Genomic DNA, 24,294 nt, shown 5'->3' with positions numbered 1-24,294 from the left:
TTAATAGTAGTAGCACAAAGGTGTGTGTATGTGTGTGTGTGTGTGTAAATCTTCATTCGCCCGAAGGCCCCTACATCACCCGACCGAAGCCATAAATAGATATCATTCGTCCGTAGGCCCCTACATCACCCGACCGAAGCCATATATAGATATAATTCGCCTGTAGGTAGTATCATTCGCCCGTAGGCAGGACATTCGCCCATAGGCAAATCGTATGAGTAACCACTTAATAAGCACATAAAAACATGAACATAATATTTCTAATATATATATATATATATATCAAACGGAGCTCAATAGCTAAGACGTCATATCGTAAAACCACATTCATAACTATGTATATAATCATCAATCATATATACCACAAAGAACGTAAAGTCGACAAAGCATGATATTTCATAAAGTGTGAAACCAAGTTACTCATAAACGTTTCATAAAACTTATCCATAAAATCATGTTTTTCATGTATGAATTTCTAATAGTAAAATCATGCATTTTTTGCGCCTCCTTAGGAATTAGGATCGAGACACATGATCCTGGCGTCAGGACACAATGGCATAGGTATCCTCGAGTCTTCTTAGTGTAGGTATCATTCCCTTGTTCGTATCTTTTTATAGTAATTTTTCCATATTACTCTTAGTTAGTTGTATGCTCTAAATACGTTTCTGCTTTGGTATAATTGTTCTAATTGCATATATTTTAGTTATATCCATGTTTTAAAATGGCTTCGTCATCCTCAGGTGTCGGCCAGCACGTGCCTACCCTGGTATGTGGGGATATCGAGGTTGGGGCGTGTCAAGTAATAAAGCGGACGAAAATAGGTTGGGGCTCGCCTTCAATAATTGAGAGCAGACTTTGGAGCTCATGTGAATGAAGAACATATTTGATGAATCTAAGGACTTGAGCATGACAAGTGCACAGAAGCTGCTCGCTAGGATCCCTTCGAAATTATTAGTGGCGCATTTAGAAGTTAAGCAAGCTTTGTTTCATTCAGTTTAACACATTTGGCATTTAATTCTAAAAGATAGGTGATATGCAAACAACAGACGATTCAACGTAATACATTGCAAATCTTGGATAATGCATTACTGCACTACGAAAACAATTATGTATATGTGAAATTCAATACGAGCATATCTCATTTAAGTTGGAAGAAGAAAACATGGAAATTAATCACGAAACTTTTTGTTAGATATTGTTATTCTATCTTACTAAACTCCAGAAACTGTTTCTGCAATTGTCTAATAAGAAGCAATAAGTTTTCCAAATAGATATGCATTAGGCTATATATCCCAGTAACTAGTAGGAAAGTGCATTGGGATGGTTAAGTAAGACAAGGCTCTCTACAAAAGGATCCATTGATGACGAGTAGCAACGTTCTTGACGAGTTGCAGTTTCTTTAGCCATATCCACCACTACCGCGGTTTGCTGCCTATTGCAATCAAACATTGTGATCACCAGCTCATCACGGCTTTTGAAACATAGAGGCCTAGGACGATCAGTCCCTTGCAAGACTACACTATCTAATTTTATCCACGATTTCACGTCACCGTATTCTTTCATGACCCACAAATGAAGCTGATGGACAAAATGTCTTTCGTTGTCGAGGAATGTAGACTCAATCTCAATCAAGGCAAGGGACTCCCCACGTCTTAAAACATAGCAGTTGGAACCTTTTTTTCTTAAAGCTTCAGGCATCGTGATCTTGTGAAATAATTCAGTGCCCAAATCAAAGGACACAATTAGATATTCATCAAGGTTTCTGTCACGGGGTAGAATCCAATGCAGAGCACCATTCACAAACACATTTTCGAAAACATGCACAGCCATAAAATAAGCAGGAAAACTAGACCTAGGGCTTTTCCAATAGCCCTTGGCCAAGGAGTAAACCTCAATCTTAACGTGTCTAGAGATGCTCACAATTCTCAAGACCTTATAGTCATTGGTCCGACAATCATAGCCAAAGAAGTAATTCTGTTCAGGCAAATTCTCCGCCCTGGTGGAAGAGATGTTAATAGAAGGCCTAGGCAAAATCACATACTTTCTAGCTGAAGGGTTCCAAATTATGGGGGTGGGATCGGTGGCATGAGCGTACCCGCAAGAAGAAACCAATATGAGCCCGTTACAAGTTCCAACCATTCGCAAAACCTCATACCGACAATTTATGTCATCCAAAGTTGGTGGTTTGAGAAGCTCGGTGAACTTAGCACCACCAAATCCAGGGTTAGGGTTATCTTTATAATAGAACAACGTCGAAGAGTAATACTTACCCCCTATCTGCTTTAGTAGAAAGAGCTGACTACCGTCGTTTTTGGTGTAGTGGTCGGATTGGATTAATAAGGAGCGGCTGAGATAATTGTCAGCGAAGGTGCAACTTTTGATCAGAGAGTTCCAAGACGTGCACACTCTTGTAAATTTGATTACAGATTTGACAGGCAGCCTCGGCAAGATTTCGGCTAAGATTTCTTCAGGAAAGTGATCAACTGACGTTGCTTTTTTACTTCGACTTCCCAAGTCTACGTTCCGATCCATTGTTTACAAGAGATGCCGCGGTGAAAGAGTTGGTGATTAATGGAGAAAATTTTGGCAATTTATAGGATAGGGCAGGTAAAGTTACAGGGCTTTCGTGAATAACAAGGAATTGGGCTGTGGTGGTGACTATTGTCGTTATTTTTTAGAAGGAATTTATCGCTCTTAAACTCTAGCAAAACTCAGGAATTCTCTCTCCTAAACCCTAAACTCTGAATTTTTGTAGAGATCAATTAGAAGGGATAAATTTTCTCCTATATCAATTCGAGATAACACCAACACATAAATATATAAATGAGATAATTACAAACATAATCCCTTAATTATCTACATATTATTTCCTCTTCTTTTAGAAGGAATTTGATGGACTATTTTTCTCACAGGCGTGTCAAAAAACTGGCATGGATATGCAAATAACAAATATTCAACATTACACATTTTTTTTAGTAAACCAACAAAATGAATTGAGAGCGCATAGTGAAGATGTAAGGAATCGGATAGCTAAGGAATGGGAAAAAGTATTCGAGCATGCCAGATGTAAGTTGGGAAGAAAATCATAAAAATTAGAAAATAAAAGGAGAAAGGAAAACTTTGTAACCCATTGTTCTTTGCATGAGGGCGAGTTTTTGCACAACATAAAGGTTGCACCTTCGTGATCGAAAGTTTGAGCCGTGCAAACAGTCTCTTTGCAAAGCGAGGGTAAAGCTGCATACGATATACGTTCCCCCGACTCTCATAAAGGGAGGAGATTTATTGGCTTGGGATCGACCTTTATTGTTCTTTGCCTGCTGATACTTTAGAAAGTAGGGCTCCATGCTGTTAGCCAATTGATTAGTAGGAAACAACATTGGACTGGCTAAGTAAGATGAGACTCTCTACGAAAGGATTCATTGATGGGTAGCCATCCAGAGCAGTTGCAGCCATTTCTTTTTCACTCTTGAAATCCACCACTATGGCCCCCCAATCTTCATTCAACAATCTTGTCATCACCAGTTCATCACAGCTATTGAAACCAAGAGGGATAGGACAGTATCTTTTGAAGAGTACACTATTGTTATCTAGTTTAGTCCACGATTTCACCGCGCCATATTCTTTCATGACCCATAAATAAAGCCTAAAGACAAAATATTCTCTGTTGTCAATCTGAAACAAGGCAACAGACTCTCTCCATATCTTAAAACGCAACATGGGCAACCTGTTTTTCCAAAATCTTCAGGCATCTCGATCTCGTGGAATAATTCAGTGCTGAAATCAAACGACACCATGAGATGTTGTTCGGGATCTCTGTCACGGGGTAGAATCCAATGCATAGCATCAATAAAAAAATTAATCAAGAACGACACGCACAAATAAGCAGGAAAAACAGAAGTTGCAGCAGCACTAAGACATGTCCAACGTCTCTTGGCCAAGGAGTAAACCTCGACCCCTAACAAAGAATTCCTCACAGTAACAACTCTCAAGACCTCGTAGTCATTGGTCAGAGAATCATAGCCAAAAAAAAAGGTTTGTGCACCCTCAAAATTGTTCTTAATATTAGGACTAGGCAAAATCACATACTTTCTGACTGAAGGGTACCAAATTATTGTGGGGGCATCTTCGTCCTGAAAGGCTGCTTTTGTCCTGAAAGTCTTGGTTGTCAGCAACGCATATAAGCCCATTACGAGTTCCGACCATTGACAAATAACTAAAATAACGTTTTATTTTATCCAGAATTGGTGGTTTGATAAGCTCGGTGTAACCAGATGCATGGCTATGTAAGACGAAGTCAAAAGGAAGTTTCATCCAGCGTGCTTTGAGGAGTTTAGCTCTGATACCATGAAGAGAGTTGAGGTTCCACTATAAAACCAATTGGCAATAAGGGCGGAGCTCAACTACTTATAACCACATGCAAGGTCCGTTTTCTCATCAATGTGAGATTCATTCTCAACAGGCTAAAGATATTCCCATTTCACGAGTAAAAACTATTAACATACTGCGGTCCATTCTTCTTTAGTAGAAGGAGCTGGCGTCGACCATCCTTGTTGTTGTCGTGTTTGGATTGTGTTAATAAGCGTCTGAGATAGGCGTCAACGAAGGTGCGACTTTTGATCAGAGAGTTCCACGACTTGCACACTCTTGTAAATTTGACTATAGATTTGACGGGCAGCCTCATCAAGATATCTGCTTGTTGGAATCTTATTTGGACTCTACAAATCATGATAAGGAATTGTCACATTATAATTATAATCAGTTGAAGTGATGGAATTGTCACATTATCATGATAAGGAATTGTCACATTATTAGGTTAACTTCCTTTAAAGTAGGACCATATGGCAAACATGTTGAAGTGATGGAAAGCCCCACGTCTATAAGGATTGAGTAGTGCTGTCAGTTACCAATTGCTGTCCATAATAGGTGGAAGGCAGTTTGGATCAGCATCTATATATGGAATGGTCCCTGCTCAAGAGGAAATGGTTCTATACAGAAACTAGCCCTATTCTAGTGAGAACATAAGGTCCCCATTGAGTAGAAGATATTTCCTTATTCACGGTTCCATGGCTTTATCTGCAGGCATGCCCATCCAAGTCTACCTAATGAAGCTGCCCAGCGTTGTTTCTTGAGTTCTGAACTTGTCCCTCAATGTGATGGTGCTTGATCATTGTGTCAATGTCCATAACGTCAAGGCATACCTACCCAAAGGTGAGAGTAGTTATTTCTTTCTTTCTAACAAATGCATTTCGGTTGAATTCATAGCCAAGTTTTTCTTCAGATAAATGTATGTCTATTGTAATTTAGGGTTCTTGATAATTGTAAAGTTCCAACACTGCTACGATTTCGTCAGGAAAGTGGTCAACTGATATTGCTTTTTTACTTGGAGTTCTCAAGTCTACGTTACGATCCATTGTTTACAAGGGATGCGGCGGTGAAAGAGAGTTGTTGATAAGGGAGGAGTTGGCAGTTATTATAGGTTAGGGCGGGTAAAGTTATAGGGCTTTCGTGAATAACAAGGAATAGGGCTGGGTGGTGACTCTATTTTCGCTATTTTTTGGATGGAATTTATCCCCCCTAAACTCTAGCTAAACCCAGGAAAATACCCTCTAAACCCAAACTCCAATGCCGATTTGGTATCCTACTAAATATATACGGTGAGATAATAACACATAATATATGTATATATATGTGTATGTGTGTGTGTGTGTGATGAGATAATTACAAACATAATTCCTTAATTATCAACATATTATCTTCCTCTTCTTTCTTATCTCAGATCGTGGACTATTTTTGTCACATGCATTCCATGTTCTTCAAACCAATCAAGTAAGTGTAGTCAAACTCGGATTTTAGAGGATTTAAAAGACTTTAAAAATCCTAGTATAGTCAATTAAAATATTTTAAAGGATTTTAGAATTCATTCAAATCTAGGTGTAGTCAATTAAAAGATTTTAAAATCCATCCAAATCTATGTTCCAGAAATGAACCCCATCTCATTGAAAGACTACACAAATCTAGAATAAAGAATTCTAGAATATTCACTAAAGTTGGTTAGCTAGATTATCCAAGTTAAAGTAGTCCCTTGTAGAAAGGACTAGAAGGTTGTTTCTTAAGTTGGTGGATGAGTCTAGAAGAATGATGAGGTTTCCACCAACATGCAAGATTAGTGTAGATAATTCTAGCATATGAAGTAGTGGAATTATCTAGATATCTCTAGGATGATGTTTCCATGCTTCTCCAAGGTTCCATCCATGCCTATAAAAGGAGAAGGCATCCACACCATTTGTATCAACCAACCAACCAACCAATCAAGAAAGAAGTAAGAATCAAGAAGCGAGTAAGCAAGGCAACCTAGTGAAAGTAAGAAGAGTAGTCTTGTGAGCAGTGTGAGTGGTCTAGAGTGTGTCTCTAGAAAGAGTGAGTGCCATAGTTTCTAAAGAGTGTCCTTGAGATTTTGTGTTGTAATATTTTGTGAGGTTAATACAAGTAATTTGTTTACTTGTCTTGTCTCTCCAACACTTGTGTTAGAGTTGTGTACTCTAATTTTTTCCCCAACAATCTAAGTGTATTAAAAAAATTAAGATTTTGGAGGATTTTAATAAGTTGTGGATTTTGTGAGATTTGAGAGCAAGAAGTATATATAACCAAGACTAAAAAGAATACAACCTCACCCCCTAGGATTTCAAATCATTTTCCATCTGGGCAGTCCTCAAAGCTCTACCAACCTCAGCCACACACAGGTAACCACTATATACATTGGTGGAATCTCATCCCCCTAGGATTTCCAATCCTTTTCCATCTGGGCAGTCCTCAAATCTCTACCAACCCCAGTCACACACAATACTGTAATATCCCACATCGACCAACGGAGAGGGGGTGATGTGCCTTATATGTACATGCTTCCCCAAGTTGGGCTATATCTGGAAAATTAGACTTAGAATAAGTATGTGGCTCTAAGAGGCGACATGGTTCTGACATAAGACATCCAAATGATTAGAATACTCACAAAATATGCAGGACTGCTGAAACTAGGCTCTGATACCATTTTTCTATCACATCACAGGCTCGACTCCGTCGTAGCATGATATTGTCCACTTTGGGCCCTGACCACGCCATCACAGTTTTGTTTTTGGGAACTCACACGAGAATTTCCCAGTAGGTCACCCATCGTGGGATTGCTTTCGCCTGAACTCGCTTAACTTCGAAATTTATACGAAATCCGAAGCCAGTGAGCTCCCAAAAGGCCTCATGCTAATTAGAGGTGGGTATGTACATATAAGGCATAGAGAATCCACTCCCCTGGGCGATGTGGGATCTCACAATCCACCCCCTTAGGGGCCCAACATCCTCGTGAACATACTTTCGGCCTCGTCGGCACACTTCCGGCCAAGGATTGGCTCTGATACCATTCTGTCACATCCCAGACTCGACTCCGCCGTAGCACGATATTGTCTGCTTTGGGTCCCAGCCATGCCCTCACGGTTTTGTTTTTAGGAACTCACACGAGAATTTCCCGGTGGGTCACCCATCCTAGGATTACTCTCGCTCGAACTCACTTAACTTCGAAGTTCCGATGGAACCCGAAGCCAATGAGTTCCCAGAAGGCCTCGTGCTATATGGAGGGAAGCATGTATATATAAGGCACATCACCCCCTCTCCGTTGGTCGATGTGGGATGTTATAATGTTGCCCAGGGGAGTGGATCCTATATGCCTTATATGTACATACCCATCTCCAATTAGCACGAGGCCTTTTGGGAGCTCACTAGTTTCGGATTCCATAGAAACTCCAAAGTTAAGCAAGTTTGCGCGAGAGCAATCTCATGATGGGTGACCCACTGGGAAGTTCTCGTGTAAGTTCCAAGAAACAAAACCGTGAGGGCGTGGTCGGGACCCAAAGCAGACAATATCATGTTATGGCGGAGTCGAGCCTGAGATGTGATAGGTACCATAATGTACATTTGTGGGCCTATGACAAAAGGGCAGTTGGTGGTGATGGCAAAAGGGCAAAAGCTCACCAAAGTTATGTTGATCTATCAATTGAAAAAGAGATGGAGTCGTGATTGTGTCAAAGGGGACCCGAAAAAGGAGGGGATAAAGTGGCTATCGAGTAAAGTAAAGCAAGGGGAATGATTTTTCCTTTTTTTTTCAATAAAAAAATTATATGAAAATCCATCACAATCCACCAAAATCTACAAACTAAATCCATTCAAATTCTTTAAAATCCATATGAATTTTGTAAGAGTCTTAAATCCTCCTAAATTCTATCAAATCTATCACTTTTAAAATCCTTTAAAATCTTAGTTTGACTACACCCTAAATGTTCAAATAATTTTTCAAGGGGCATTCCAAGCTCTCTTTGTCATGACTCATAAGATATCACTATTTTTTTTTTCTTTTTTGGTTTTTGTCTATTTTTTTTTAGTATAAATAATATTTTACACTAATTTACACTGGAAAAATGGTGGAAAGTTTGAACCTACAACACAGTGGGTTGTATAGTTCAATGATTTATTTACTATAAATCAGGCAAACATCTCATCGAGAGTAAATGATAATGAGGCTAGAAAATGCGTCAAAGCCCTTCACCGTGCCTGCTTTTAGAGTAGGGACTTGTCTGGGCTAGTACCAGAATGTGGACCATATCACTAGTACCCAAAAAAAAAAAGACAGTTATCAGTGTCACCAAACTATGGGCACATTATACGCTAGGCCCGTAAAAAAACGAATCAGGCCCGCGTTTTGTGAGTTGAAGCAAGTAGAGTATAAAATTTTCATCAGACGGCTGACAACGTAAAGCTTCAGCAGCTCAACCATGGTGCAGAGATTTTTCTCAGTTCGGCAAATGGACCTCCAACAAGACCACCACTCCCACCCTGTTCTGCTTCTCTCCGGCCCTCCTTCCTGGTGTTACTCACAATTCCAACTCTCTGTCTCTCTATCTCACTCTCTGTCTCTCTCTCTCTGATTGCTTTCTGGGGTATCTTTTTTTGCAGCGGAAAGACCTCCTTATTATTCCAGTTTGCATTCAACTCCGCAATGGAGGCCGCCCACGATTGCAACAATGGTCAAGTAGTTTTCATCTGCAACCGACGCAGATTAGAGGCCAAACCCCCTTATCTTTCCCAGGCAGCTTTCCACTTCCTATGTTACCTGTATTTTTTAATCTGAAAACTGAAAAGCATTATATTTTGGGCCACTCCCCGCCCTTTGGTTTTGGGGTGAAAGTGAAACCTCAACCTACGTAATTAATAATTGCGTTAAAACTGCTCAGGGCGTTGATTCATCCTCTCAAGCATTTCAACGAATACAAATGAAGTAAGTCAAGAGACCCTTTAGAGAATGAACAATGGTGATGCAAAAAATGGGATTTTTGAGAGAAGAAGTGTTTTGTGTAGGTATGTGGACGATGAGGAAGGAATTAAGAAGTATTTTGCTGCATTTCATCTGCACGATACATTTCCGGTCGCAGTTGTCATCGATGATTTTGGAGCTTTCTTTGATGAAAGGTGCTTCCTTTCTTCTTTGTTCATGGACTTTCAACTTTTTACAAAGACTAATTCTTTTGTGCTTGCAATTGATTTGAAGGAGCTGCCAAGAAAGATATGGAAACCCACGAGGAAGAGACTTGGCAATGGTTCGGACACTGGCTTTGTGTCACAATGCCATGATCCATGCCAAGTGAGTGACTGTGATTTCAGTTGGCGACTTTATTCTCACTGTTAGTAACATTTTGATACGGTTTGATTTTTTATGGTAGTGAAACAAGGCCTTGCAAGCTTGTGTTATCAGATACACACCGCGGAGACTCCCCGCGGTTGCTCTTCATCTACAAAAGATGGGTTTCGACCATTTTTACAATTCAAGGTTGGTTTAGTTTAGCAGAAGGGGTGGTTATACATTATAAATTTATGTAGAACATATTGCCTATTATAAGCAGGGTTTTTCTTTTTTCTTTTGGTATGTTGAAGGCGATGGCTCAGGATCGTTCATTGTAAAAGACTATAGCAATTCAGGGGGAAGAAGAGTGACTGCTAAGTACTCGGTGGCTCTCCAGAATCTTTTGCTAGAGGAGATCACTGAAGCAAGTGAATCGTAGGTGTATCGAATTTAGGCTCAAAATTGGTCCAGGATCCATTACTTTCGATCCGTGCATTATGTCAGAGTTAATATCTGCTTCACCTTCATTAGTTTTGCTCAGTGTAAGTTCTGTAAAAATCCTTTGGGCTCTGTGATGTGCATTCTCTGAAACACGATTTGATCAGTATTTCGATTTTCAAGTTTCCAGAAGCAAATTAGGTACGTCTCTTGTTAGTTCAAATATATGGAGAACTTACTGATTCATCAATTTATACGGTTTCGGAGAGTTGTAATTGTTTGTAACTAGAATCTTCCCACTGGGTTTATTACAGTTTCATGTACATAATTATTCACAGAATATTACAGTGAGCAGTAAAAACTGAAAAGAGACGAGAAAATATCCCATGGAGGGGCCTAGTTTACCCCTTTCTGATACTCTGGCTCACAAAATTCTCCTCCCAGATCATCACAAGCCTCCCCAGGAAAGACCCTGCAGCAATCATCAAGACAATTAATCAGTTAATCATAACACGAAAACTAGAGATCTTAAACCATTTGAAGATGAGTTTTACGAAAATCGATTGATCTTACGTCTTGGGACTGTCATACTCTAGATAATCTCTATCCAGCTGCTCAGAACTAGTCCTGGCTGTGCTGCTCCTGCCCTCTTCCGGTTTGAGCTTCACTTCGGGATACATTTTGGCATCACAAGCTTCTCCTCCGACTGTTTCACAAGCCTCTGCCGGAAAAACACTGCACATTCCAGAGTCAACGGTTGAAACAATCAATCGGAAGATTAAGTCCAAGACGGATTGAAAAAAAAAACGAATTGACTTACGAAGTGATGGAGCTGTAATCGACAGATGAAGGGTCGTCTGTCACATTGGCTGCCCTGAGGGAAGGGCACCTTGAGGGTTGTAGTGGCCTCGGAAGGGAGCTGCATGGCAAGGCCAGGGACTTGGTGGTTGCAAAAGCAAGAGATGACACTGATGAAATTGGTGAGAGATGTAGAGTGGCCTGCATTTTGATGGCTTGTAATTTAGAAGTTGGTTTTAATTTGCTGCGTCTAAAGAGGGGCAAAGTTTCAACCAACTATATAGCATCAGCTTTGGGACATGACTTGGATGGATATTGGATAAGGTGGGCATATAGATATTTTGAGACAAGAAATTTATTGGTGAACCATAAAACGTTGAGAGACACCCATGAACTTTGGACTTTTTTCTCTCCTATTCTCCATATCTTCCCCTTTGTTTTTTAGATTAATTTATGCACGTTTCTTTTCCTTCTTTGCACGCCATGCTTATTTTTGTCACTTGATACTCTTTTAATTTATTCAATTCAAAGACAAAAACTACGCAAGAAACGAAATGAGTGTGAAATCGTCTCCCTTTTTTTTAGACGTTTATATAGAATGCACAAAAGGAAGGTACCGCCTTAAAGATGACAAAATGTTCCATGGGTTTGGATATTCGTGGATACCCAACCTAATGGTGTGGTGAAGGACAACAAACAGGTATGGGTGGGTTTGGGGATGGGAATTCACGTTTGAAATAATGGTTGTGGATACAGTTATGGGGAATAAATTCACCAACGGAGTCGGGGGATGAAGGTGGCTAACCACCAGCTGCATCCCAAGTCAAAAGGATGACTCAGTTTGGCTAACTACCGAACAGAAGCATTGGGCTATCCAAGTAACTAGTAGAATCACTTTGTTGCACATTCTTCTTCTCTTGCTAATACTCGACAAGGCGATTGTCGTTTCAATGTCTATCAAAGCAAGAGATTCCCCATATTTGAAAATCACACAGTTCAAAATTCTTTTTCTCAAAGCTTCGGGCATCATTTTCTTGCCAAATAATTCAGTGTATTTTTCAAGTTCAACGTGCCCTCTTACACGTATGGAACCACCATACATGCATGCAATCAAATCGACATCATTCAAATGCAGATGTAAGCTAAGATAGTTAAGATGGTAATTCAGGCAAGGGAAGGTAAATTGGCCTTAGTCAATCAACCCGCTCTTATTGCATGTCAAGATTTCAAGGGTATGCGGCCCACTACTAATCACATCAATATTATCCTCAACTTGCATCTTATCACCTACTATCTCAATAAGCATTACGATTTTATCTCAAAAGACTTCAATAATGTAACTAGCTAGTGGTGGCTTTGTCAATTTTCTTTGTGTCAAATCTAGTATTCTTTTTCTGGATTTTTATGTTTATTCCTATAATATAATTTTGTCCCCAAATTATATATATAAATACACACACACACACACACACACACATATATATATATATATATATATATATTCTTTTGTATGTATTCATTGCACTTTAAGGTGTAACCGTGTAACACTAAATATGCATGTGTTTATTTCATTCACATTAACACGTTTTTGAATTGTAAAACAGGTGTATCAGTAAACTGGCATGAATATGCATTGCCAAAAACTTAGAAGTGAGAAAAAGAGAAGAGGCATGAGGCAGTTAAATAGCAAACACCTAGGAGGATTTTGGGTAGTGAAATAATACCGGATAATTAATGGAGGATTTAATTTAACTACTACAAAGGATAAAAGTTCCCAGAAATCTGACAAGCTTAGCAATAAATTTCAAATAAAATTTGAAGGAAGAAGAACACATAAATAGTGTAAGTGCTAAAATCCATAAGTCACACCTATTGCTGTTGTATCTTGCTTGCTCCTGAATTAGTAGGAAACTGCATTAACGTGGTCAAGTAAGACCAGACTTTCTACAAACGGAAGGCACTTTAACTGGTAGCTGTCGCCAAAAATTGCGATGTCATTAGCTTCGTCGGTCTTCAAATCCACCACTGCAATGGTTCCCAGCTTAGTAGAGTCAACAAACACCAGTTCATCCTGACTTTTAAAACCAAGAAGCATCCAACCCTCCCTTTGAAAATTTGGCATATAATACTTTTGCAGTTTTACACTAACATTGAATTCAGTCCACGACTCCGCCACACCATACTTTTTCATGACCTACCCTTGAAGCCTACACATTCCCGCGTCGTTAGCATGTTCAATCTCAATATCAGTCAAGGCAAGAGACTCTCCGTATTTCAAAAAGACACAGGTATTCGAACCACTTTTTCTCAAACCTTCAGGCATCATAATCTCGCCAAATAATTCAGTGTTCAAATCAAAAGACACAATATTGATATGTTCTTGCCCATTTTTGCCACGGAGTTGAACCCAATGCAGAGTACCATTCACCAAAACACTTTTGGAAAGCTTCCTATAAGCAGGAAGAGCTGCAGCACTAAGGGTTTTCCAATAGCGCCAGGCCAAAGAGTAAACCTTAACTGCAAATCGGGTGTGCCTACAAAAAATATTCACAATTCTCAATACCTTATAGTCATTAGTCCGAGAATCATAGCCAAAGTAATGAGTTTCTTTATCCCCTACCGTAGCAGTGGTCCTTGTAAGAATATAGAGATTGGTTAGGATTGAGACACTTGTCATAAGGATGTATGTCTTAGTTAGTTAGTTAGTTAGAGATCTTATTCTCTATATATACCTCAATGTAATAGCTTAGTAAGTAAGAAAATATAATATACAACAGATTTCATTCTCTCTCTACACACTTCTCTTCTTCGATCTCTCTCTCTCTTAATACTTGAAACCCTAGCTTCTTCTCTCTACGTTAACATGGTATCAAGAGCCATTAATGCTCACACTGCTTCTTTCGATCTTCTGGCTGCTTCCGCTCATCTTCTTCGTCTTTGACACTGTCTGGTTCTCGATGGATTCTGGTATTTTTCTCGTCGTCTGTGATTTCTAGGGTTTCTGCAAATCTTGATTTTTTGCTCCAGATTGTGTGCACGCAAGGTGTTTATCAGTTGGTTTTTAGCATCTGCAACTATGGTGACTGCATTGCAACTGCAGATTTTACAATCGATCACTAGTCTTATTTCTACTATTTCCACATATGTGAATGTTAAACTTGATGATTCTAATTACTTGAATTGGCAATTTCAAATTTCAAATGCAATTGTTGCTTGAGGGACACGTTATCATGGGGTTTGTTGATGGATCGCATGTTTGTCCACCTCGATATGTCATTTGTTCTGATAATTCTACTGCTTCTGGTCTTGATGCTGCAAATTCTTCGACTCGGTCTGAGACTGAAGATTATATTGTTGGGAAAATGCATGACCATGCCCTAATGCAGCTGATCACTGCTACTCTATCACTAGTTGCGATTTCGTGTGCAATTAGTAGCACCAGTGCTTGTGATTTGTGGAATCAATTGAAAGAATAGTTTTCGGTTGTGTCTCGGACAAGTATTTTTCAGCTTAAATCTAATCTTCAGACTATTCGAAAGGGATCTGACTCGGTGTCTCAATATCTACAGCGTATCAAAGAAGCTAGGGACTATTTGTCTGCTGCTGGGGTTACATTTGCTGATGAAGATATTGTTATTCTTGCCCTTAATGGTCTTCCTCCTGAGTATAATACTTTTCGCAGTGTGATACGGGATCGTGAGAATGTTATTTCTCTCAAGGAATTTCAGGTGCAATTGCTTGCTGAAGAACTGATTGTTGATAGCACGGTGTCCTCTCGGTTCATGACTGCCATGATTGCTAATAATTCTAGCCCCAAATCCTCTACTGGTCAATCTCAATCTGGAAGTTTCACAACTCATCTATCTGCTCATAATAGTGGTTATTCTGGAATTTCTAATGGTTTTCGATCTTTTAATAACAACAAGAAGGGCAAAGGGAAGTTTAATCAAGGATATAGGTATCTAATCCTAATCCTAGACCGTAGTTTTCCAATCAGTTCTCTAATCCGAACCTTGGTTTTTCTCGAGTTCTTGGTTCGCATCCACCTCAGTACTTTGGTCAAAATACACATCCACAGGTGCCTTGTCAGTTGTGCAACACATTTGGTCATACTGCTCCATTTTGTAACTCAAAACCAATGGACAGACAGGGTTGCCACATCTGTGGTAAAGCAAATCATACTACCTGGTATTGCTTCTTCAATAATAAGGGTCCAAATTTTGGTGGTCCTCACCACTCTCAATCGACTACCAATGCATATGCTCCTTCTGAACCAGTATGTCCTCCTTAATCTCATATGCAAGCAATGCATACAGTTACTTCTCAACCTTCTTCAGGCTTTACTTCTCATCAACAACCCCAACTCTGGATCACTGACTCGGGAGCTACAAATCATATGACTGTCGATCTCAGCAATCTGTCTTTGGCTTCCCCTTATCCTACCAATGAGACTGTGCAAACTGCGAATAGTGAAGGTTTGCACATATCTCATATTAGTAGTTCTATTATTCGCACACCTTTGCATTCTATTAAACTTAATTCAGTTCTCTATGTACCTCAACTTTCCAACAACTTGTTGTCCGTACATCGGATTTGCCTCGATAACAATTGTTGGTTAATATTTGATGTTTATTTTTTCTAGATTCAGGACAAAGTCACAGGGAGGATATTATACAAAGGGAAGTGCAGTTATGGACTCTATCCTATACCTTCAGTCGTCAGTCATCCCTCTCTTCCCACTCACGGCTCTTCTCACACTACTACCTTTCTTGGTCAGCGTGTTAGCTTTCATCTTTGGCATAATAGGTTAGGGCACCCTTCTAATACCATTGCCAAAATAATGTTGCACAAGTCTTCCATTGTTTGTACACAAGATGATATTCCTTTATTGTGTCATGGCTGTTTAGCAGGCAAATTCACTAAGCTACATTTTCAGTCTAGTGCTCATAAGTCTGATGTTCCTTTTGAAATTGTACACAGTGACCTTTAGCGTCCTTCTCCTTGTACCTCCATTGATGGATATCGATATTATGTGACACTTATTGATGAGTACACTCGATATTGTTGGTTGTTTCCTCTTGTGAATAAATCCAACTTTTTTAACACTTTTGTTACTTTTCATTCATTTGTGCAAACTCAGTTTTCTGTGTGTATTAAAACTTTACAAATTGATGGTGGTGGAGAGTATATCAGTGCTAAGCTTCAAAATTTCCTTCACAGCAAAGGTATTTCACATCATAAATCTTGCCCACATACCCTAGAACAGAATGGACTGGCTGAGCGTAAACATCGCCACATTATTGAAACAACTATCACTTTATTGCAATCTGCACAGTTACCCTCTCAGTTCTGGTCTTTTGCTTGTCAAGCAGCTGTGCACCTTATCAACCGTATGCCTACTCCAACCTTGCACAACTATTCACCCTTTGAACGTCTATTTGGAGTCCCTCCTCTTTTAAGTCATCTTCGAGTGTTTGGTTGCTCTTGTTTTCCATTGTTGTGACCCTACAACAACACTAAGTTACAACCTAAAACCACTGAATGTATCTTTCTTGGATATGCCTCGAAGTACAAAGGTTTTATCTGTTTTGATGTCTTAAAGGGTAGAACTTATATATCCAAACATGTTTTTTATGAGTTTCGATTTCCCTATCTTCATTTAACTCAGGTACTTCAGTCTAAGTCTGCTCAGTTGCCTATTTCTCAGCCCTTTATTTCATTCCCTGTCCTTACTATGGATAACATGTTTGTTCAGCCTCTCTCATTATCTCACTCACAGTCCCAATCACAATCACAGTCTCTCATATCCAGTGTTCCCCCCTCAGTTTCATCATTAGTTTCACCAGCAATTTCATCATCAGTTCCCTTGTCTCCTAGAACATCACCTGCTTTTGTTTCATCTCAGTCCAATATTGTACCTGCCAGCTCTTCACCTTCACTCCCTGTGGATCCTGATTTTAGTCCTGGTCTACTTCAAGTGGTCCTGCCTATCGCTCCACTTAATCTGCATCCCATGCAAACTAGAAGTAAAAATGGTATAATCAAGAAGAAAGTGTTTCTCAGCAAGGTGCATGATTCTAGTGGTGTTGATCTCACTCAAGTGGAACCTGCCACTTACAAGTCTGCATTAAAAGTTCCTGTTTGGCTGAATGCTATGAAAGAAGAGCTTGGTGCATTGCATCATCAACAAACTTGGAGTTTAGTTCCTTTACCATCCCATAAAAATCTGGTTGGTTGCAAATGGGTGTTTAAACTCAAGAAGAATTTAGAAGGCTCTATTGCTCACCATAAGGCTCGCCTGGTTGCAAAGGGGTTTAATAAAAAACCTGGTTTGGATTATGGGGAGACATTTAGTCCAGTGGTTAAGCCAACTACTGTGTGCTTAGTTCTAGCTTTGGCAGCTCATTTTCATTGGCCTCTTCGACAGTTGAACGTTAAGAATGCCTTTCTGCATGGAGTGTTAAATAAAGAGGTTTATATGGCTCAACCACCTGGGTTTGAAGATGTTTCTCGTCCTGACTTTGTTTGTAAGTTGCATAAGTCTTTATACGGTTTGAAACAGGTTCCCCGAGCTTGGAATGAGAGATTCACCAGTTTTCTTCCTTCCCTTGGATTCCAGTCTACTTATTCAGACTCTTCTTTATTTGTCAAGACTGTTGGGAGTGATATTGTCATCCTTTGATTATATGTGGATGATATTATTATCTCTGGTAGTTCTTCTATCATCATTCAGCAGGTCATTCACTCTCTTACTACTGAGTTTGACATCAAGGACTTGGGCAAGCTTCATTACTTTATGGGGATTCAAATCACTAAGACTGCTCAGGGTTTATTCCTGTCACAAACAAAATATATACAGGACCTATTAGCGAAAGTTGAGATTGTGGAGTGTAAAGCTTGTGACACACCATGTCTTCCCTACAACCGACTGCTTAAGAATGATGGCACTCCTTATAACAATTCAACTGCAAACAGGAGCATAGTTGGTGCGTTGCGATATCTCACATTTACTCGTCCCGATATTGCATTCTCAATTCATCAAGTGTGCCAGTCTCATTTCACCGCCGTTAAGCATATCTTGCGTTATCTCAAGGGTACATTATCAGTTGGCATTTCGTATACTAGGGGTGACTTATCATTAAAGGCTTTTAGTGACGCAGACTGGGCCGGTGACCCTAATGATCGCCGTTCAACAACTGGCATGGTGGTGTTTTTAGGCAACAATCTTATATCGTGGTCCTCTAAGAAATAACACACGGTCTCTCGTTCTTCCATAGAAGCTGAGTATCGAGCTATGTCGTCCATCGCTGCTGAGCTTGATTGGATCCAACAATACCTGCAGTTCATGCATGTTATACCTGCTCCTGCTCCTGTGCATTTCTGTGATAACCTTTATGCTATTGCTTTGTCCTTTAATCCTGTCCAACATCAACGGACGAAGCATATTGAGATTGACGTTCACTTTGTGAGATAACGGGTTGCTAGGAAGACACTGCTTGTTCAGTTTGTTTCCTCCTGAGAACAATTTGCCGATATACTAACAAAAGGTCTCAATGCTCCTCTATTTCGATCTCATTGCTTCAACCTCATGCTTGGTGTTCCTTCCCATGAGTTTGCGGGGGGATGTAAGAATATAGAGAATGGTTAGGATTGAGACACTTTTCATAAGGATGTATGTCTTAGTTAGTTAGTTAGTTAGTTAGTTAGTTAGAGATCTTATTCTCTATATATACCTCAATGTAATAGCTTAGTAAGTAAGAAAATATAATATACAACAAATTTCATTCTCTCTCTACAAACTTCTCTTCTTCGATCTCTCTCTCTTAATACTTGAAACCCTAGCTTCTTCTCTTTATGTTAACAGTCCTAGGCCAAGGCAAAACCACATACTTTCTAACTGAAGGGTTCAAAATTATTGTGCGGCCACCGGGGTACCAAGAAAGGCATGTAAGCCCATTGCAACTTCCTACCATTTGCGCAGGAGCTCCGAGTTTCATAACTAGTGGTGCATTAAGCACAATGTACTGAACTGCTGGTTTAGGGTTAGGGTTAGGGTTATCCCCAAAATACAAAGAGTAGAAGGCATGGCCCCAGTTTATGAGAATGAGCTGATCAAAACCATCGTTTTGATTTTTGTGTTTGGACTGGATTAGTGATGAACGATTGAGATGGATGGCAATGAAGGCAGAGCTTTTGACCATAGAGCGCCATCACTTGCAGACGGCGTAGCATATGATTAAATATTGAAAACTTTAACGAAAAACTTCAGTACTGTTTATTTTAACGAAAAATCATATTTTTATACTAAAATGTCAATCCTGCTACTATTCCCTTTATCCTGTCCTTATCGTTAAAACTCAAAGTTTTCAAATCATTTTCATTAGTTTTCCTTTAAATATTTTGAGGGTAGTCTTAGGAGGATTTCTCATAAGATCTCTACAGGAAAGTAGTCGTTGCAGTAGTACTCGACTAACATTGCTTTTTTGCTACGATTTCCCAAGTCCCCATGTTTCTCTTCTAGCTCACAGTTACTGGGTGGTTTGGGAGCTTTTCCGGAATCCATGTTTCCGATTTGCTGGCGGCGTTGGTGATTGTGGTTAGTGAGAGATAGATGATAATTTATAGGTAAGGGGTAGTTGATTATATTAATACTAAAAATAAAAGCAAAGCCTAAGAATATTGTTCTTGAAAATAACGACATATGCAGGCCAAGGCCCAAGAAGCTCCCAATGCATTTCATTTGGTTCTTTAAAAGCCTTCTTGGTATCCAACTAAAAAAAATTATCAATTTCAAAAAAATATATTAAAACCATTTCTTAAGAACAATTTTGTATAAGACCCAAAAATTTATTTGATATGAAATTTAAAATTTATTGATAAATCTTAGCAATTAAAGAAATAAGAAAGGAAGAGAGAAGAGAGAAGATCGAAAGGAAGAGAGGAGAGAAAATCGAAAAAAAGAGAGAGAAGATCGAAAGGAAGAGAGAAGAGAGAAGATCGAAAAAAAGAGAGAAAGGAGGGAGAACTGGGAGGGAGAACGGAGAGAGAGAGAGTGGGAGTGAGAGAGACACAGAAAGCTGAGGGAAATGATTGGAAGAGAGAGAGAGACAAAGGAAGAGGAGAAGAGAGAGAAAAATCATAACATATTGGAAGAGAGAGAGAGAGACAAAGGAAGAGGGGATAGGAGAGAGAAAAATCTTAACATATTGGAAGAGAGAGAAGAGAGAAGGAAATGATCAATGAGTGAGCGGAGAAAAGAAAATGAGAGAAAATATAGGAGAGAAAATGGAGAGAGAAATGAGGTTAAAAATTACTGTTTTTTGTTTTTCATAAATAAGCTATTTTTCAAGTTGATTGAATTCACTTTTTAAAATATTTTGACCAAATAAGAATTATTGACTTAAGACTTAAAACTAATTTTACGTTTAAAAAAAAAATTAATTCAAATTGCATACCTAACAAACCCTTAATTTTACAGTTATATTATGTCTAGTTATTCCAAATACATTAAAAAGCCAACAAGCAAGTACACCAACAAGCAACCCTCAACCACAGTGGTGGAGAGGAGTGTTACCTTACATCACGGCGTGTTTGAATCATACCAGCTCTCTAATCTAACAAATTTATCGTTTGACAAAAAAAAAAAAAAAAAAAAAAAAAAAGTAAGTACACCACCAAATTCCAATACATGGGACTACGACATCGACATTGGAATTATACGAGTCGCTGGCAATCTCAGATGGGTGAAGAGGTAGAACGATCTTTCCCGTGATTTTGAAAACAGCCAGCAAAGCCCTACAATCATTGGGAGGTGAAAAACAAAAATAATTGATATGTGCCCCCACATTGTTAATCTCCTCACTTTTACTCCAAAAGTTCGATACTTCCTTGACTTCCAGCTTCTTCGCCACAGTGAATATCCACAGATTTAAACAGTGAAAGTATACAATTCTAAGAGAAATGTGCAGATTGCAGAAGCAAATATTTCTGAAGTCTAAGTTCCCCAAAATCTACAGAAATAGGAGCTTCAACATAAAATACTTACATCTGATCAAAAACTGTTCAGTTGGGTTAGCATGTGAACAAGTTCATCGCTTGAGGGTCTCTCCGCGGGCAGATCGGATAGGCATACAACTGCGATTCGCACTGCCATCAACATCTCATCATCTTCCTCCCCTTCTTCCCCTATTATACTCTTATCTAATGCTTCCCGTGCCTCGCCTGCTTGCTGCAAGTGCCGCAACCAGCGCCCTAAACTTCCACCACTAGCTGCTTCCCCAAAGAAGGGATCGGTTGGATCTCTTCCGGTTAACAAAACGCCCAATATCATCCCAAAGCTGAAAATGTCGCTCTTATCCGTGTACCTGGTGAAATTGAATATGTTGCCTTTAGCAAAAGAGCGTATATGTTTTCGAAGGAAAAAAATGAAAAAAAGCTCCTGTTCTAGTTGTTCTTTCCATTCACCTATTCACAGCCAAAGCTTTCTTCCTAAAGGGAGTTTCTCTTTTCGTTTTCAATACTACAAAGCTAATAATTCAGTACAAACAACGCAACTGTTACATACAAAACCCCACAGCTTAAATTCTAAGGCAAACATCAATAAACCATTAATATAGCCTTGAATCTTAACTAACAAGCATTTCACTGTTAACTATCAATAAACCATCACGAGGTAATTTCGGAGTTCTATGCCTTGTCAAAGAGGGATGATTATCAGAATCCAAAGTCCTTGAGTAGAAGAGTATTGGGAGGGAGTATTTTTCCCTCCAGCGCAGGGAAACAAAAAGCGCAAAAAACTGGAGACAGATTGCAATGCCAACCACACCAGTCACGCATCCCAGTATTAGGGGGATGTCCATGGCCTTGTGCAGGAGAGAAAGCCATTTGACAGAGCAGAAGCTAAATGGCTAATACAAAATAAAAGCTGGCAAACCTAATTCAATCCTGCCCGAAACTACAAACGTGTGCCAACATTTTGGGATGTGGAATACCAAACTCCTGATAAGTATTCTAAAAGCAAAGGAAATTAGTAGGAGCTATGGGGAAATATCATAAAACACAATTACCATTTCCGCATATACACATACACCTACATAGCTCCGTCAATAGAATTGCATAGTAGTTGTATAAAACGAAACATTTACGAATTTCGAATATCATCCAAGATTGATATGTGTACCTGCCATTCTGGAAACACTCCGGAGCACTGTAGCCAGATGTTGCTCCATTCAAATAAGGCGCAAGCTTGGCCAACCCGTAATCTCCCAACCTCGGCTCAAACTCCGAATCCAACATAACATTTGTAGGCTTTAAATTGCAATGCATAATCTGAGGAACATACGAATGCAGATACTGAAGACCCTTAATTACCCCGACGGCAATCCGAAGCCGAACTTCCCAACTAAGCTGCAACTGGGTTTCTCTAACTCTATTCATAGCATCCTCCAAGCTCCCATTAGGCATAAAATCATAAACCAAAGAGAACCTATCGTGTTCGCGAACATAAGCCCGCAGGCTCATCAAATGCCTGTGTCTCAGGCCAGCAAGCACTTCAAGCTCCTGCTGTATCCGCCGCTTCGCCGCCTTGCTCTGAGCCTCCGGCGAGCCACACTCTGAAAAGGGTCCGAGCTGCTTGACTGCAATAATCAGCCCAGTGTCCAGAACAGTCCTGCAGTACTTCCCATTGGGGCTAGAACCCAGCAACCGGTTTTCACTAGCTAGTGCTAATTGGAGCGTTTTGGGGTCGATCTTCGGGGAGAATATGACGGGCCCTTTGAGAATTGGGGTTCTGCTGATGTAGCGGACAAAGCACCGGACTAAGAGTGCAGTGAGGAGGGCACAAATTAGTCCGGTCAGGACTCCCAACACGATGCTCAGAATGATTCTTTGGAGCTCGTTCTTCGAGTGGGGATGCTTCGCCGGTGACGGAGGCTCGGTTTCTTGGGACTGCACAGTCCCTTGCCGGCAGCAGAAAATCAATAGCAAAAGGAGAAGCCTTGGGATTGGATTGTTCATTTCCGAGGTGCTTCTTCTTCTTCTATCCATTCCAATAGAAATCCAAAAAAAAATCCCAGCAAAAATCAACTGAAACCCAGTAAAACCCAGATGAAAATTAGCAAAACCAACATCAAAGCTGCAATCTTTCTTCAGAATCCGACCAAAAATACTCAAAGCAACAGCTGCTTTGGCATCAAAAGCTCAAATTTTTGTTCTATTTTTCTCAGGGCTTCAGCCACCGTGCAACATGGAGGCGCAGAAAATGCAACGCCGCCGAGAAACGCTTGCAGCTCTGCGGGAAAGTGAGAAAACCCCATCAAGGAGAAAGCTTCAAGGTGTCATGAAGGAGGGGAGAGAGATAGAGAGGGAGAATATCAGATAAAATTCGAATTTTTTTATGGGAAAATCTTCAGAGAAAAGACTCAACGAATCGTTTCGTCACCGATTCGCATATTTTTTTCTCTTCAAATCAAAACACTCTTTGTTTTTTAACACTCTTTTAAGTTTAAACCCACTACTGAAACTACTGAGTTGAAATGCTTGCAAAAAATGGCGACCGAAAGACAAAAAAAAAAAAAAACAAGTCCCAAAGCTTGAATTTCACACAGAAAGCGAGTCCCTTTCTCTTCACAAACTGAAACTACCCAACTGCACAAAATCCCTCTCTGGGTTTTGGGAGGAGAGAGAGAGACACTTTCTGTGGCTGTTTGCTTTTTTTTTTCTTTTTCTCTCTCATGCTGCGGAGGACAAAACTGGGCTTCCCGCCTTTCGAATCCCCGTAAGCGGTGGGGTCCACGGAGACACGTTGGCACAGTGTCGCTATCACGAGTGGCCCGAAAGCTAAACATCGAACTGCGTGAGACAACGCCAGGAAAACGCTAGACACGTCTCCGCCGCTGGTTGGTGAGGGGAGGAGATTCTGGCCGTCTAGGGAATTTATTCCGATTAGAATAATACTAAAGAGACTATCTATTACCGTAGTGTGCCGCTGTTTGTCTTCGTGTAATGCTAGGAAGTGATTTTATACCTCCATCTCACTTTTTTTTTTTTTTAAGTCATTAAATTGAATAATCAAATAAAATCAACAGACAAATTAAACATTTCGTGCGGATAAAAACTTACATGATAAGGAATTTCGCTACCTTAGGACCATTATAATTACGGTTGTTTTCCAAAGCTTCGATCGCCACCTCTCCTATTATCAAGTCACCAATTTCCATAACCTTCCAACACTAGACAAGCATTGGTCCCCAAAATACAGTTTTCTGTAATAGATGAGTGGTCAAAAGAGGGCATGTAATATCACTTCTCGTAATAAAATGATGCATACAAAAATATCTTCACATAGTACTGTTTTTTAGACCGAACATTCAATTACTGTAAACTCGGTTCATCTAAGATAT

The 24,294-nt window shown here is 39.8% G+C and overlaps 6 protein-coding genes across 7 annotated transcripts; 1 reads left to right on the top strand and 5 right to left on the bottom strand.

Annotated features, from left to right (window-relative positions):
- Positions 1–1,299: 1,299 nt before the first annotated feature.
- On the bottom strand, positions 1,300–2,532 carry LOC137736248 (F-box/kelch-repeat protein At3g23880-like). The gene has a single exon (XM_068475554.2). The coding sequence runs from the start codon at positions 2,530–2,532 to the stop codon at positions 1,300–1,302; it is 1,233 nt and encodes a 410-aa protein (XP_068331655.2).
- Positions 2,533–3,360: 828 nt separating this feature from the next.
- LOC137736247 (uncharacterized) lies at positions 3,361–4,726 on the bottom strand. Its single transcript, XM_088683462.1, has 2 exons — positions 4,503–4,726; positions 3,361–3,724 (listed from the first exon to the last, which is right to left on the bottom strand). The coding sequence occupies exons 1-2, from the start codon at positions 4,724–4,726 to the stop codon at positions 3,361–3,363; spliced, it is 588 nt and encodes a 195-aa protein (XP_088539588.1).
- Positions 4,727–8,729: 4,003 nt separating this feature from the next.
- LOC137737869 (tRNA dimethylallyltransferase) lies at positions 8,730–10,364 on the top strand. 2 transcript variants are annotated; one of them, XM_068477442.2, is made up of 7 exons: positions 8,730–8,905; positions 8,995–9,127; positions 9,273–9,316; positions 9,397–9,507; positions 9,587–9,679; positions 9,759–9,865; positions 9,970–10,364. In XM_068477442.2, the coding sequence occupies exons 1-7, from the start codon at positions 8,814–8,816 to the stop codon at positions 10,095–10,097; spliced, it is 708 nt and encodes a 235-aa protein (XP_068333543.2). In that variant the 5' UTR covers positions 8,730–8,813; the 3' UTR covers positions 10,098–10,364. The 2 variants fall into 2 exon arrangements, with proteins under 2 accessions (XP_068333543.2, XP_088538367.1); XM_088682241.1 differs by having other exon boundaries at positions 9,939–10,069.
- Positions 10,365–10,371: 7 nt separating this feature from the next.
- LOC137737870 (light-regulated protein, chloroplastic) lies at positions 10,372–11,180 on the bottom strand. Its single transcript, XM_068477444.2, has 3 exons — positions 10,917–11,180; positions 10,670–10,831; positions 10,372–10,568 (listed from the first exon to the last, which is right to left on the bottom strand). Exons 1-3 carry the CDS (start codon positions 11,099–11,101, stop codon positions 10,493–10,495), a joined length of 423 nt encoding a protein of 140 aa, XP_068333545.2. The 5' UTR covers positions 11,102–11,180; the 3' UTR covers positions 10,372–10,492.
- A 1,529-nt stretch (positions 11,181–12,709) lies between these two features.
- LOC148691970 (uncharacterized) lies at positions 12,710–19,457 on the bottom strand. Its single transcript, XM_088683461.1, has 5 exons — positions 19,335–19,457; positions 18,757–19,038; positions 14,907–15,006; positions 13,785–13,895; positions 12,710–13,510 (listed from the first exon to the last, which is right to left on the bottom strand). Exons 1-5 carry the CDS (start codon positions 19,455–19,457, stop codon positions 13,089–13,091), a joined length of 1,038 nt encoding a protein of 345 aa, XP_088539587.1. The 3' UTR covers positions 12,710–13,088.
- An 889-nt stretch (positions 19,458–20,346) lies between these two features.
- LOC137736959 (inactive leucine-rich repeat receptor-like protein kinase CORYNE) lies at positions 20,347–23,086 on the bottom strand. Its single transcript, XM_068476287.2, has 3 exons — positions 22,074–23,086; positions 20,940–21,258; positions 20,347–20,689 (listed from the first exon to the last, which is right to left on the bottom strand). The coding sequence occupies exons 1-2, from the start codon at positions 22,937–22,939 to the stop codon at positions 20,946–20,948; spliced, it is 1,179 nt and encodes a 392-aa protein (XP_068332388.1). The 5' UTR covers positions 22,940–23,086; the 3' UTR covers positions 20,347–20,689; positions 20,940–20,945.
- Positions 23,087–24,294: the final 1,208 nt, after the last annotated feature.

This window comes from Pyrus communis, chromosome 13, assembly GCF_041283825.1.
Source record: "Pyrus communis isolate YQ-2024b chromosome 13, ASM4128382v1, whole genome shotgun sequence".
Taxonomy (NCBI): domain Eukaryota; kingdom Viridiplantae; phylum Streptophyta; class Magnoliopsida; order Rosales; family Rosaceae; genus Pyrus; species Pyrus communis.
This window is presented reverse-complemented; position numbering and strand designations above follow the sequence as displayed.